General features: G+C 39.5%; 1 protein-coding gene across 3 annotated transcripts in view; it reads left to right on the forward strand.

Moving 5' to 3' along the window:
- The first annotated feature begins 355 nt into the window (after window positions 1-355).
- ANAPC1 (anaphase promoting complex subunit 1) overlaps window positions 356-13,713 on the forward strand; it is an 89,942-nt gene continuing 76,584 nt past the window's right edge. For 2 of the 3 annotated variants that reach the window (XM_060248268.1, XM_060248282.1), the window contains exons 1-8: window positions 356-585; window positions 2,177-2,338; window positions 2,705-2,756; window positions 2,928-3,031; window positions 5,501-5,583; window positions 7,170-7,243; window positions 9,075-9,223; window positions 11,164-11,384. In XM_060248268.1, the coding sequence (XP_060104251.1) occupies window positions 373-585; window positions 2,177-2,338; window positions 2,705-2,756; window positions 2,928-3,031; window positions 5,501-5,583; window positions 7,170-7,243; window positions 9,075-9,223; window positions 11,164-11,384 (1,058 nt within the window). In that variant the 5' untranslated portion in view covers window positions 356-372. The remainder of the gene's footprint in view (window positions 586-2,176; window positions 2,339-2,704; window positions 2,757-2,927; window positions 3,032-5,500; window positions 5,584-7,169; window positions 7,244-9,074; window positions 9,224-11,163; window positions 11,385-13,713) is intronic. The other variant, XM_060248275.1, reaches the window with a different exon arrangement.

The raw sequence follows: 13,713 nt of genomic DNA on the forward strand, positions 1-13,713 counted from the left end.
TCTACTTGGATATTTAATTTAACACTCAGTATCTCAAGCCATTGATTGTTCCATTAGGTAGCACTGGTATTATTTCATTATAATAGCTGGCTCTCAGTTATTAGTGCACCTATTTACATTAATGTGGTTTGGGCAAACATTTCTGTAACATTTCATAAGACAGTTAGGTTTAGATGTGCAGGTTAAAGCCTTCAATTGCCAGGATAACTGAATGGCCATGGGTAAAATAACCCTACGTTGCATGGATATTGTGGAGTTAAATAAGGGCAGCAAAGATATTAATAACAGTAGTATTTTGCTTAAAAATCAGTGTAAAATTATTTTTGTTTATATTTTGGTCATCTTTCAGAATAATGTTGATATTTGGAACTCATGTCGAACATCTATGAAGAGAGGGTAACAATGATTGCAGCAGGGGATTTGCAGGAGTTTGTCCCTTTTGGCCGTGACCACTGCAAGCACCATCCTAATGCGCTGAACCTGCAACTTCGGCAGCTGCAACCAGCCTCAGAACTTTGGTCGTCAGATGGAGCTGCCGGATTGGTGGGTTCCCTTCAGGAAGTTACAATCCATGAGAAACACAAGGTAAAACTTCCTTTTGTTAAGGTTTAGAAAGCAAGCATGCATGCATGCATGGTATGTACCAAAATGAGCAGCAAGTGATCAAAGGTAGCAACAGAAAAGTGCTATGGTTTGTTAAATAGCCTCGTATGATGTGGTTTTACAAAGTAGTAAGATCCCTCCACCCTTACTCATAAAATGAATGGATATTTCGGTCCCCTTGGGAATTGTAGGTCTTCAGGGCTGATTATACAAAACCAGTTTTGGATACTGCTGAAGCTTACTTTTCTAGAGATTTCTGCTCAGGTCTGTTTCCTTGAGACCAAATTCACAAGGGGGGGCTACAGACCCTCTCTGTGAACAGTGACAGACTCCTATGCAATTTGTATATTCTCTTGTATTACCATGCACACTGTTCCTGCTTCCGTCTTCCCCTTGCATTGTTATCTTGAACTTAAACGTTCAGAGGGGAGAAAGTTTGGCCTATTAGAACACCAGGTCAATGCAACCTGTTTCAGTTCAGGGTGACAGTGTGATAGAGAAAACCAAAGTTGCTTCTATTTTAGTCTTCTGGGGGTCCTATCTAGATCAGCAGGCAGGAAAATATAGGAGACCATGCAAATCTTGTAAGAGAGTCTCACTGTTTCCAGGGAGGGTCCATAGTCCTCACCCTGTGACCGCTGTCTCATAGAAATAGACTGTAGTTGTCATATGAATTTATTGCTGATTTCTTCTGTACTTTTCTGTTCTGTTGTGAAAGTAGGGGCTGGCAGATTGCTCCGATGGATAGGCTAATGGAGTGAAAGGATGGGGTTTCAATTAGAAATGGTATTGATCAGTACTAAAATAACTGGATTCAAAGCAGAGCTAGAAAAATTTCTGGAAAGCAGGAATATCAGCAGCTGCATGGTAGGATCATAAAGGACATGCATGCTGGTGCAGAATGTCCCCAAAATGTCTAGATGTGGAGAATGAATGGCAGCAAACTATATATTTTGTTGGCACCTTGTGCAGTGACAAAATTTCTTGAAGAATTGGGGTAGTTCTTATTTCAACACATTCCTTATTTAAAATGATGATAAACTAGGGAGGAAGCCTTCATTCTTCTGATTTATAAACCTTGTGCAGACTAAAATATCCTTTATCTCAAACCAATATTTTCTTAGAACATTTGTGATATAAAGGTTCACTATAAATGCCTGTTTTGCATTTTTAACTCAGTTTTCTAATCACCAGCTCATATCTCCACCTCTCTGATAGTAATCTTAGTTCAGATTTTTTTTTTAATTATGGTGTCTATATATAAGTAATATTACACATTTTTAACAACTGCTCAGCTATTGCAGCATCTATGGCTCTTAAAGCTGCTCACCACTGGATTCCTTTCAGAGAGGGTCTACAATTGGTAGCTTTTTAAACTGACTTCTATTATCTGGTACTTTGGGGAACCCAAGACAATTTTCAAATCTCCCATGTACTTGTTGTGCAGTGTAAAACTTTTGCAGTGTATCAGTATCGTGTCAGACTTTCCTTTGGCCACTCCTAAACAATCATATAAAGCTCACAGTAATGAGCCTTAGTGTAAAATATTCTTAGCCATTGAGTTTTCTTCCAGGAATGTTGGCAGTTACGAAAGGGAATAAGTGATGCTGGAGAAGAAGTGGACTATGATGAAGAACTATATGTAGCTGGAAATATGGTCATATGGAGCAAAGGAAGTAAAAGCCAAGCTTCTGCTGTTTATAAAGCTTTCACAGTTGATAGCCCTGTTCTGCAGGTATGGAAATAGAAAGATTTGTCGAATTTAACATAATTGTATATTGAGGGGATGGGAAGGGAGACTTAAACCACAGTGGACCATTCTCTTGTGTTATGGAAAGTCCCACTGAAATCTGTAGGAGTTAGGTTCAAATATGTAGAGGATTGCAGTTCTGAGCTCTTTGACCTTTTTATTCCGACACCCATTTAATATGCAGCTTTCTAAAAGCATCACACAGTTGTGCTTGGCCGGTATGTTTCTGTGTTCTAGTCACAAAACATAAGGCTTCTGTTCAGTTTATGGGGGTTCTGGGGAAGGAAGAGTATTTTTCAAAATACATTAAAAATTACTAAAACTTGTCCTCACTAAATATTTTGATTTCAGGCACTATGGTGCGATTTCTCTGTGCCCCAGGATAAGTCTGAGAAAACAGAAGGTAAGTTTAGTTTCATGCTGTTTTCTTTGAGATCTGAAATTTGAAAGACATTGTATTTCAGAAAAATTATCCTGCAAAAAACAAGTTTACAAACTGTAGTCCTGTTTTGTGCATAGTACAGTTGAACAGAAAATGAATGAAGTCATGTCTTTTTTCCCCCTGGTTTTTCAGGTATCAGTGAAGTAGTAGAAAAGTGTATATGCATATTGCAGAGCTCTTGTATAAATATCCACAGCACTGAAGGAAAGGATTACATAGCTTCCTTGCCCTTTCAGGTAAACATATGTGTTTGTTTTTAAAGGTTAAAGAAATGTAATTCTGTAGCACTCTGTGGTGGCAGGGGAATATCATACCTGGGGTCCATGAGATCTTGAAATAATTGGTCCCATCACTATTTTCTTATACAGGTTTTTTTCTTCACTAGTCCATTCACCTGAAGATGTGGTTAGTTTTCCTCACCTCAGCATTACATAAGGAAACAGCCACAATGCTGCAACCTGCCACATTCTTTCCCTTATTCTTCTCCAGCCAGCCTCCTCCCATTTCCCCCTTTTTATAGCCTCAGCTTCACACCTGGATATTGATCTGTCTTCTTCATATCTCTCTCTGCTTCTTAGTCGATCCCTACTTTCCCCAGTGATTGCCTTGCCTTAAACCACCCGGGCCCAGAATCCATTGTTCTTCCATCCAGGCTTGCTCACTGCCTCCACACCTTCTGGGCTTCCCTGAGACAGAGTGCCAAAACTGCTCTGTTGCTGAGGCTATCCTGCCTGCATCCTCCTACCCTTCTCCACCCATGAGCATTACTGCTGAGCCCAAGAACTTGTCCAGCCTTGCTAAGCATGTTGTTGCTGAATAGCCTGCCACAAATTACCTTCTATTTTCCTTGTATATTGAATTCTGTTTGTTTTTCTGCTTGCAGACAAAAGACTGCATACTATCTTGCCTTTTACTTGTAATATCAAAGGTATGTTACAAGTAAAAGAAATTATTGTGTCCCAGAAGCTTAAGCATGGGGTTGTTGACAACTTGGATGAAATACTACAGTTACAGGGAATAATATTCTGATCACAGTCCTTAAATACTGGTTAGAGCACAGTCAAGCAGCTTATGGTGCATGTACCAGATGTGATCTGTGGGTTCTCTATGTATCTTCACACAATTCCCTGAAGCCCATTTCATGCACTACTAGAGCCACATGGGAGTCATTTTCCTATGCCTTCTTCCCTGGCTGAGAATGTCTTGTAAAGGAACTTTATCATTTGTTCTGCTCATTGTTCCTCTATCTTGATGTCATTGGTATGGCGTAGGAAGGAGAAACTAGGAAGTTGCTCCCATGCCATTGGGGTTAGGGTTAGGGTTAGGGTTAGGGGTGGCCAACGGTAGCTCTCCAGATGTTTTTTGCCTACAACTCCCATCAGCCCCAGCCATTGGCCATGCTGGCTGGAGCTGATGGGAGTTGTAGACAAAAGACATCTGGAGAGCTACCGTTGGCCACCCCTGCAGTATCGCTTCTGCTGGAGACACACTTATGTGGTGCTTCCTCATGCTTGACTTTGTACTGAGCTAGAGTTAGTCTTTTGTGATCTGACCTGAGATTTTTTGTTCTAGTTCTAGTGTCCCTTTTTTGTGTAATGTTTAATTTAATTTGAGTTTGAATAAATTTATTAATCCTAACTTCCATATGAAGTTGCCTTCTACTGAATCAGACCCTTGGTCCATCAAAGTCCGTACTGTCTTCTCAGACTGGCAGCGGCTCTCCAGGGTCTCAAGCTGAGGTTTTTCACACCTATTTGCCTGGACCCTTTTTTGGAGATGCCGGGAATTGAACCTGGGACCTTCTGCTTCCCAAGCAGATGCTCTACCACTGAGCCACCGTCCCTCCCCCAGTAACTTGAAGTTAATAAATTGCAGAACTTGCTTGTTTATTAAAATTTATGTCCAGCTTTTCTCCCTGATTGTGAGCTCAGTGGCTTTTCACATCACTTCCTCCTCCTCCACTTTGGCCACCTTGTGAGTGGAGGTTAGGTTGAGAGACTGTGATGTGTCCAAGGTCACCTTGTGGGCCTCCATGGTTAGATTCGAACCCAGTCATCCCAGGTTGTAGTCCAACTCTCTAATCAGTACACCATACCAACCCTCGATTTGCTACTAAAAACTAGTTTGTTAAAGGTTAATTTTGTGGCACTTTCTTCTAGTTAAATGTGGATGTGATTACACCCTCAAATGTATTGAATTATTTGAATACTGGATACTTTATAATAATAATAATAATAATAATAATAATAATAATAACTTTATTTTTATATCCCGCCCTCCCCCGCCAAGGCAGGCTCAGGGCGGCTAACAGACATGGGGATCCCATGATTCATCTAAAACAATATAAGCAATTTTAAATATATCAATTACATAGTGATTATTTAAAATAGATAAAATACATAAAATACATAGAATAGGTTTCTAGGTATAAAGAAGCAGTATAGTTGTGTGGTGCCTTAACTTGGATCTTGCTGACAACTACTGAATATGAAGGATTTCTGTCAGCAGAGTATGACTTTGTCACCTCTCCTGTTCTGCTTCAGCCCTTGCACTCATGGAAATGTTTGACAGCATCCAACTCATTGTCAGTTGTGGAGGAACAAAATTTTCTTATGTATGTGCCAGTGCCCTTTGTGTTGTAATGCACAGATGGGCAAATGAAATGCTTATACCAGCAAAAATGACTCCCTTTTTCTTGTTTACAGGTAGCAAATGTCTGGCCAACAAAATATGGCTTGTTGTTTGAACGCAGTAGTTCTTCACATGAAGTGCCTCTAAATCCAACTAGGTAAAAGCATGGGACATTGTTGTCTGTATGATTGCAGAAGAAAGTTAATTTCCTCAGGAAAATTTTAGAATGAATGTCCTTAGCCAATATGATGATTTAGAACTTCTGTATTCTGTCTTGGTGTGTATTTGGTGGAATAATGTCATAGCTCTTGGAATGAATACAAATGAATTGATGTTGACAAAGAAAATACTGCTTGCTTTATTTAAATTAATTTTTAAATTAGCATTCATTAAAATAGTCTCTGAATGGAACCTAATTGCATATAAAGCCTGCACTTATTGCTATCACCAATCAAAACTAGCTGAGACATGTGTCCCTGTCCTGCTTTATGAAGATGGTGCTGTTATTTTGTCTTGGACCAGGGTTGGTCTGCAAAGGGCTTTGCAGTCTTTCTTCAGCTACTGTTCCTGAGAAAGCTTAGTTTTCACTAAGATCTTAGTTTTCACCAAGACCAGGAGATGGGATTCACTACAGTGGTCAATTAACAGGTCCAATACTGAGCAGGTTAAGACCTTTTCCTATTTGGGGATTCTGTTCTTGGCAGATTTATCTTGGACCTCCCCCCAAAGCAGCATTCAACAAACTAAAACCATGCACAAACACTGTAAATAGGTTCTTCCATAACAATGGGAAGGTGGGGGAGAAGCATATTCCCAGAGTTGTGCAAGCCTTCAGTTTGAAACAGGCCGCTATTATTCTGAATACTGAAATACTGAATTCCCCTGCTGGGTTATCAAATGTTGCGCTGTGGGCAGAATTTGGGCAAATATCCCTGGAAGCAAGAGCATGGCTCTTTGCCTTCAACCTGAGACTAAAATTGTTCTGTGCTGAAGATGGCTTGCTAGCTGCTCTGTAAATGAACACCAACAAATCAATTTGGATGAAAGCCCTGGACAAGAAACTAACATTAGTTGGAATGTCAGCTAATGATATTTCTGATATGGGAAAATCAAAAGTGGTTTCTTTGATCAAAAAGTATGCCCTAGAAACTGATTACAGCAGTTTGAGCTTAAGAGCCTGCTGTGTTTGCACATCCCTGTCTTTTGGTCTTTCTGTTCCAAAATCTTTACCTGCTCTATGTACTATCTTACTATCCCATGATATTGCGGTCTTCTTATTTGCAAGACTGAATATTATACCCTCAGTGGTTCTACAAGGGAGATTTGTGAATAGGCCTTATTCTGATAGATTTTGCCCTTATGGCCTTAATAGGATTGAAACATCTTTTTTATGTTTCTCTTGAAGGCAGGTTTTTGAGAATATAAGGGATCATTATAGTAAGCCATTAATTTATCAGTTGTCCCCCTCTGGAAACTCTGTCTCCTTTCCTTAGTGATAAGGATCCTAAGATCACTCTGGCAATAACAAAATTCATTTCAGTCCTTTTAGCTCTTGCATCCAAAAACGAGGAATGAGAATCTTCTGCTGCTCAAGATTTGTTAATCAGTGAGCTTCCACGGGAATAAAAGGAAAGGGAAGGGAAGATAAGGATATATTTGGCTTGTGGCTTTCACTACTGACCAAGGTATTTATCTTAGCGCTTACAGTAGTATTTAATATGTTCTGTCAATTTTCTTTTTTAGAGAACCTCTGCCTACCATGTTCAGCATGCTGCACCCATTGGATGAAATAACACCAATGGTTTGTAAATCTGGAGGTAAACAATGTAATTTTGTAAAAAAAAAAAAGAAAAATCATATGCTCAAGTTATGTCAGATATTGGATGGTCTCTGGTTTGATTGCATTTAGAATGATGTGCACATTTGTATGATGTACATTGAGCCTGCATATATCCAGTTTACCCAGTTCATTACTGGATTGACTGGAATAAGGATTAAAATAGCTATTATCAGATAGTATTTTTCTAAAGCTTTCAATGCTTTTCATGGGTTCTGTTCGAAACTAAACAATTCACTTAAAAAAAAATAATCCTAAAGCACAGTCTACTTCTCATGTGTTTTTTAAGGAAAATATTTTAAATAAATAAAAGAAATGTTGAATTCAGAGCACTAATTAACTCTTAGATTTCCTCACCATTATAGATTTAATGTTTTTGTTAAAATTGTTGCTTCTGGAAGTCTGAAATAAAAAGGCAGCTCTTGGACTCTGGTGCACTGGTGACAGTGTGATGATAAAATGAAAAAAGTGTGTGTGTCCACACTCCTTACAATGTGCATAAAAATGGGGAACAAATTTCAAGAGAAAAGACAGGTTGGCTTTATTTATAATATAGTTAATATAATAATATAGTTACAAAATATGCACATGTTTTAAGCAACACTCTTCAGAAAAGCTGTAGGAAAAATATTTAAAGTCTTTGATATGAGTATAACACCTTTAAACTAGAAGCATGCAAATCAAACTAACATTTGAGTTTGCAGAATCTTTCGGGCTCAAGTGCCATGTTCTACTGGAGAAAGTTTTTCTTCCAGACGTTTCGTTCTCAGCTGCGGAGAACATCCTCAATGGCGTTGCAGCCGGAGCAGGCGCTCTGACCTTCTTGGCTGCTGTGCATTGAGTGAGGCCAGGGCTGCTGGGGAGCTGCTATTTCTAGGCTGGAGGGGGTGTGGTGAAAAGGCAATAGGCAATAGGTTTCACCACACCCTCTCCAGCCTAGAAATAGCAGCTCTCCAGCAGCCCTGGCCTCACTCAATGCACAGCAGCCAAGAAGGTCAGAGCGCCTGCTCCGGCTGCAACGCCACTGAGGATGTTCTCCGCAGCTGAGAACGAAACGTCTGGAAGAAAAACTTTCTCCAGTAGAACATGGCACTTGAGCCCGAAAGATTCTGCAAACCCTAATAATGTTACCAGCCGTGAAAACCTGAAATCTTTGAAAACTAACATTTGCATCAAGTGTGATTACTGGATCTTTCTGTGATGAAAATTTCTTAAGTTATGGGGACGTACTAGGAGAGACAGCCTTTCTTTGATGTTGCCTACCCTTGCACTGCCTCAGCAAAAATGTGAAAGAATAACAGAGTTGTTAAGATACTCCAGTGCTTCCAAAGCTGCTTAGCTTTGTTAAAATCAGTGGGAATCTTGTTAACTCAGTAGGATATAAATTTGAACTTTTGGGGAATTATTAGTTAGACTACTGTGTTGTATAGTTAGAAAATTTCTATGCCACCTTTCCCGGGAATGTGGTCAAGGCAGTTCACAATATCAAATCAAAATATAAAACAATGTAAAATTTGTAAGCACTTAACAAGCTATTAACCTGTTTATTGTCTATAAATGAAGAAACCTATCCATCCTTGCTGAACTAGACATCTTCATTTCTATCTATTGTCAGTGTTTTGTTACAGCTTCAGGTCTCATTGGCAGCCATAGATCACCTTTTCAGAAAATTAGGTAAAAGCACAACCTATCAGCATATGTGTGCCACCTCATAATATTTATAGTAATCCCTGCGGTCTGTCTTCCTTTGGCATAATGCCTGCTGTGCAGTCTTCTTTTTGAAGGCTTAATCAGATCTTTCCTCTACTTAGCAGGCTTGTTTGGTTCTGCCAGAGTTCAGTATGTTGCTGACTACTCGATGAGTATTGTTTTCCTCAATGCTGAGCCTTCCATCGTAATGACATATGACTCCATTCAGTGTTTGCATACTATCTGGGCCCTTCGTAGAGTAAAACCAGAGGTAAGAAACCAGCGGCATGTGTAGACTGAACACTGTAATGTTAAAAACAAATAAACTTTCTTGTGTTATTTATAGTCCACCTTTCTCATTGAGACTCAAGGCAGATTAATATGTTCGTTAATGTTACAGTATGTGATACCTCACAATTTTACATGTTGCAAGTATGAAGTGAAGAGCTAGATTTATTGAGAATAGCTCATGAAGATATCTGCAGTCAGAGCAACTAATGGCATCTTTCCAGGTCTGCTTTGTTTTGCACAAGTGAAGTAGAAGGTAGAACTAGCCTGGACGTGGTCATGGTACCCAAAGTTTCAAACATGGATGAATATGAAAATGGATGGATTAGACTTGCTAACTTTACACCAGACTATATCGGGCAGGGGTGTCAAACATCTGGCCCAGGGACCAAATCAGGCTCCTGGAAGGCTCCTATCAGGCCCCCAAGCAACCGGCTATCGTCTGCTTTCTTCTGCCTCTCTCTTGCTTTCTTTTGCATCACAGCTTGCTTTGCCAGGCTTACTGAATTACACAGCAGCAAAACCTCGATTTTCTCCATTGGTTGAGGCTCCTGCTCCTCCTCCTAGTCTTCTGGGGAGGGATGGAAAGAGCCAGAGCTTCCTTTGCTCCGTTCCCTGGATCCCACAGGAGAAATACAAAGAAAGCACCTTTAAGATCAACAAGTACTAATGTTTAAGCATGTTTTAAGTTTTTTTTTTTTTTTTAAAAATATCTTTAGTCATATTTGAGCAGACTTCGGAGGATGGTGGAAGACAGGAGGGTCTGGCGTGACTTTGTCCATGTGGTCGCAAAGAGTCGGACTTGACTGTGCGACTGAACAACAACAACAACTCCTGTAATTGGAGATTTCCACCCTCTGCCAGCTTCAATTAATATGAATGTTTGCATGTTTCTTCTGTGCTGCATAATAAACTGAATTTGTACCAGTAGAAAAGAGCAAGAGTCCAGTAGCACCTTAAAGACTTAATAAAATGGGTATAAGCTTTTCTGAGGCTGTGCTCACTTCTCCAGATACATGTTAGAATTTGAGTCCCTCTGTCCTTATATCTTGGAGAGTGAAGTGACTTCAGATGCTGAATGACAGTAGCAGGCAACTGAAATTAGCAGGTGGATGATAAAAGCAGGCGTGATTGGATTAGGTGTCATATGCAGAGGAGTAGTAGGCATGGAGAAATCAGTAATGAGACAGGAAATCTTGGTTTCAGTTCAATCCAGGAGGATGCATTGTCTTGAATTTCATTATCAATTGCAATTCAGTAGTTTTTATAATCTCCCTTTGAAAATCCTTTGTAAGAGAACTGCTACTCTTGTAAGAGAACTGCTAGGATCTGTATCTACATCCTAGGTAAAGACAATGCATCCTCCTCGACTGAATTGAGACCTAGGTTTCCTGTCCCGTTATCAAGGCTTATTTTTCCATGCCTGCTACCCCTTTGCATATCACACCTAATCCAATTATGCCTACTATTGTCATTTGCCTGCTGTTGTCATTCAGCATCTGAGATCACTCCAGTCTCCAAGAGAGATGGACTCACATTCTACCTGTATCTGAAGAAGTAACTTATAAAAGCTTATACCCTGCCACAAATTTTGTTAGTTTGTAAGGTGCTGCTCGACTCTTGCTCTTTTCTACTGCTACAGACACAATAACATGGCTACTCATCTTGATCTATCTGCATTTGTACAGTGAACCCACAGAGGCATGGATTAGACACTGGTAAAGAGGCCTTTTTTTTTGCTATTGTTTAGGTATTTCCCAGCTTCTTGATGTTATATCACAATAGGCAATGCTATTGTAGTCAAGGCGTCTGTTAAATGCAGGGTATCCAGGAACATGTCATATTTTAAAAGTGCATCTTAAGAAGGTATATGGAATGTTTGCTGCATTAAATCACATAGGCTATTTTTTTTTAACTTTTCAGGAGCAGAGTGCAGTCTTAAAGCTTTCAGAACAAGTGGGGACCCCTCTGCATGCAGCCACCAGCAGCTCTTTCACTGTCCAACTCAGAAGTCTGTCTAAGGGAGATTCGCCTGTGGGATCCCCTTTCCAGAATTACTCTTCTATTCACAGTCAGAGTAGGTCGGCATCATCTCCCAGCATTCATTCCCGTTCACCTTCCATATCCAACATGGCAGCCCTCAGGTAAGTGGTGAGCTTGCATTGTTTAATCTCTTAAATTGGGGATAAACCAAACAATAGCATAGTTCACCACAGGAAAGCAGTGCCATTAAAAAAAAAACTTTTAAAAATACTGTGGGGGCCCATTTCTGCTGGGGACCATGGTGCACAGGAATGAAGGGCTCCTGTCTTCACCACCATCCCTGTGATAGCGGGGGATGCAGGAACCCACTAATCTCCCTACGGTATTTCTGAAAGTAAAAAAAGATGATCTAAAATGGCACTGTGTCTGTGGTGGACTCCAGGATGCAATATCATCTAATTTGGCCCTTAAGTGGCTATCGCATGTGGATTGCCCATATCTGCTGATTACTTCATTGTTACTGAAGGAAGGGGGGAAAGATGACTTTCCTTGCTGGGAAATTTCCTTAGACAAAGAACCTGGTACTGGCTGCCACCACTCAAGACCTCCTGAGAACATCAAGACTGACCTTCAGTATTAGTGCAATACAGAAGTAACCAAAACCCACTGTGTAGAGCAAAACAAACCAACTATAACGACATGGCTGTGTTAAGATTTTTATAATTATATTTTTAGTATGTATAATAGCTATACCATAGAATTTTTTTTTTTTGCATACAGAAATAGCCCAGCAGTATACAATATGTCTTGTTCAAAACCACACTGCTATTAAAGAGATATACAGCCATGACTCCAAGCAAATTCAAAACCACATACTGTCCCCATCCTGGAACACAAAGTCCATATATTTCTCACCAATGAAAAATAGCCCAACGGATCGTCAGTCCTGTCATCCGTTTCAGAAAAACTCCGTTATCCAGGGCTCATTAATATTTCTTCAGTGTACTCCTGAACAGTCTCCTATAAACCTTTATAGTAGGTGCCACTATTTCTTCATGTTGTTAGAGTTTCAAAAGCAAATCATGAAGATCGCTACTAAGTAGTCCATAATTTATTTTATTTATTTATTTTAGTATATTTCTATTCTGCTCATTCCCTGTAGGGTTCAGGGTGGAGTACAACATATGATAAAACAATAAAATACAATAAAAACATTTTATAAACAGACAGCTCAACAGCACACAGAAAACTTTACCATAGTAAGTTAAATCCTAGTGCCGCTGCTCTCTAAACCTGGCCACTCTAAATGTACTGATGAAACTGAAGTGAAATGGGTGTGAATCAGCTCAAATCAAACTGTAATTTCAGCCATGATATATTGATCTCAAATTTTTCAGCACCAAAGTAGGTGCCAATTTATCTTTCCATCAAGCTGCAGTGGCTGCTTTAGCAACTGACAAAAGAATAGGAATTTTTTCTTTACTGGAATGAGGGATGGAATTATTTTAATAGCTGTTTTAAAAGAGTTTCTGTTTCTAAAGGAATATTATGTCCTGTGATAGTATGAATGTGTTCAAGCACTTCTTTCCAGAAACCTTTGATCTTTGGGCAATATAGCCAACAATGTAGATATGTGCCTAACCCACCACATTTTTTTCAGCTTGTTGGATATTTTTCCTAGTTGGTATAAGACAGTTCCGGTGGTGTGCGGTACCAGTGGGCTAGAATTTTGAAGGTTTGGAGTTTTGTGGTTAGAACTGAAGAGTTAAAGGGAGGCAAGTTCCAAACCATTGACCATGTTTCATTAGTAATATTAGCATTGCAGTCTCTGTGCCACAATGTTTGGTTTAACAGGGTTTGTCATTATCTGTGTTGCATAAAATTTTATAGATTATTGATTTTCCTGAGGATTGTGATTAGACTGAAGGATGTATTCAAAATCTGTTAATGGATGTGTTAATAGGGTAGGGAGTATGATTTGGGTACAAAGGTGATTAATTTGGAAATATAGGAACCAGGGTATCTGGGAGCCTAATTTAGTACCTGGGTACCTGGGAGCCTAATTTAGTTTGTAAAGTTGATTTTTCCATAAGAGTCCTGTTGGATGTTAGATCTATCAAGTTTGTGATTTTTGCTCATTTCCATGGTTTGAATGCAGAGTTATTCAGTCCTGGTGGGTTTAATTTCTTTTATGATGTGATTTTCATTATTAGCTGCCTTGGTGGTTCTAATTGGACTGAAAGGCAGGATATAAATCTTGTAACTAAATATCAGTAATAAATAATAAGGGAAAGGCAAAAGTAGTGGGAATGAATGTGACCAAAAGCAGCTATACATGCAGTTTTTGTTACAGCTGTTGTTTCTAGTAACATCAATGCTTAGATTATGATGCAGAGAATTGCACATTAATCTCTTCTGTGTACTGAAGAACTGTGCCAGATTTCCATTCTGGCTGTGGTCCCAGTGCTGTGTTGGATGTTACCTTTGAGC

Source organism: Heteronotia binoei, chromosome 1 (assembly GCF_032191835.1).
Source record: "Heteronotia binoei isolate CCM8104 ecotype False Entrance Well chromosome 1, APGP_CSIRO_Hbin_v1, whole genome shotgun sequence".
Lineage (NCBI taxonomy): Eukaryota > Metazoa > Chordata > Lepidosauria > Squamata > Gekkonidae > Heteronotia > Heteronotia binoei.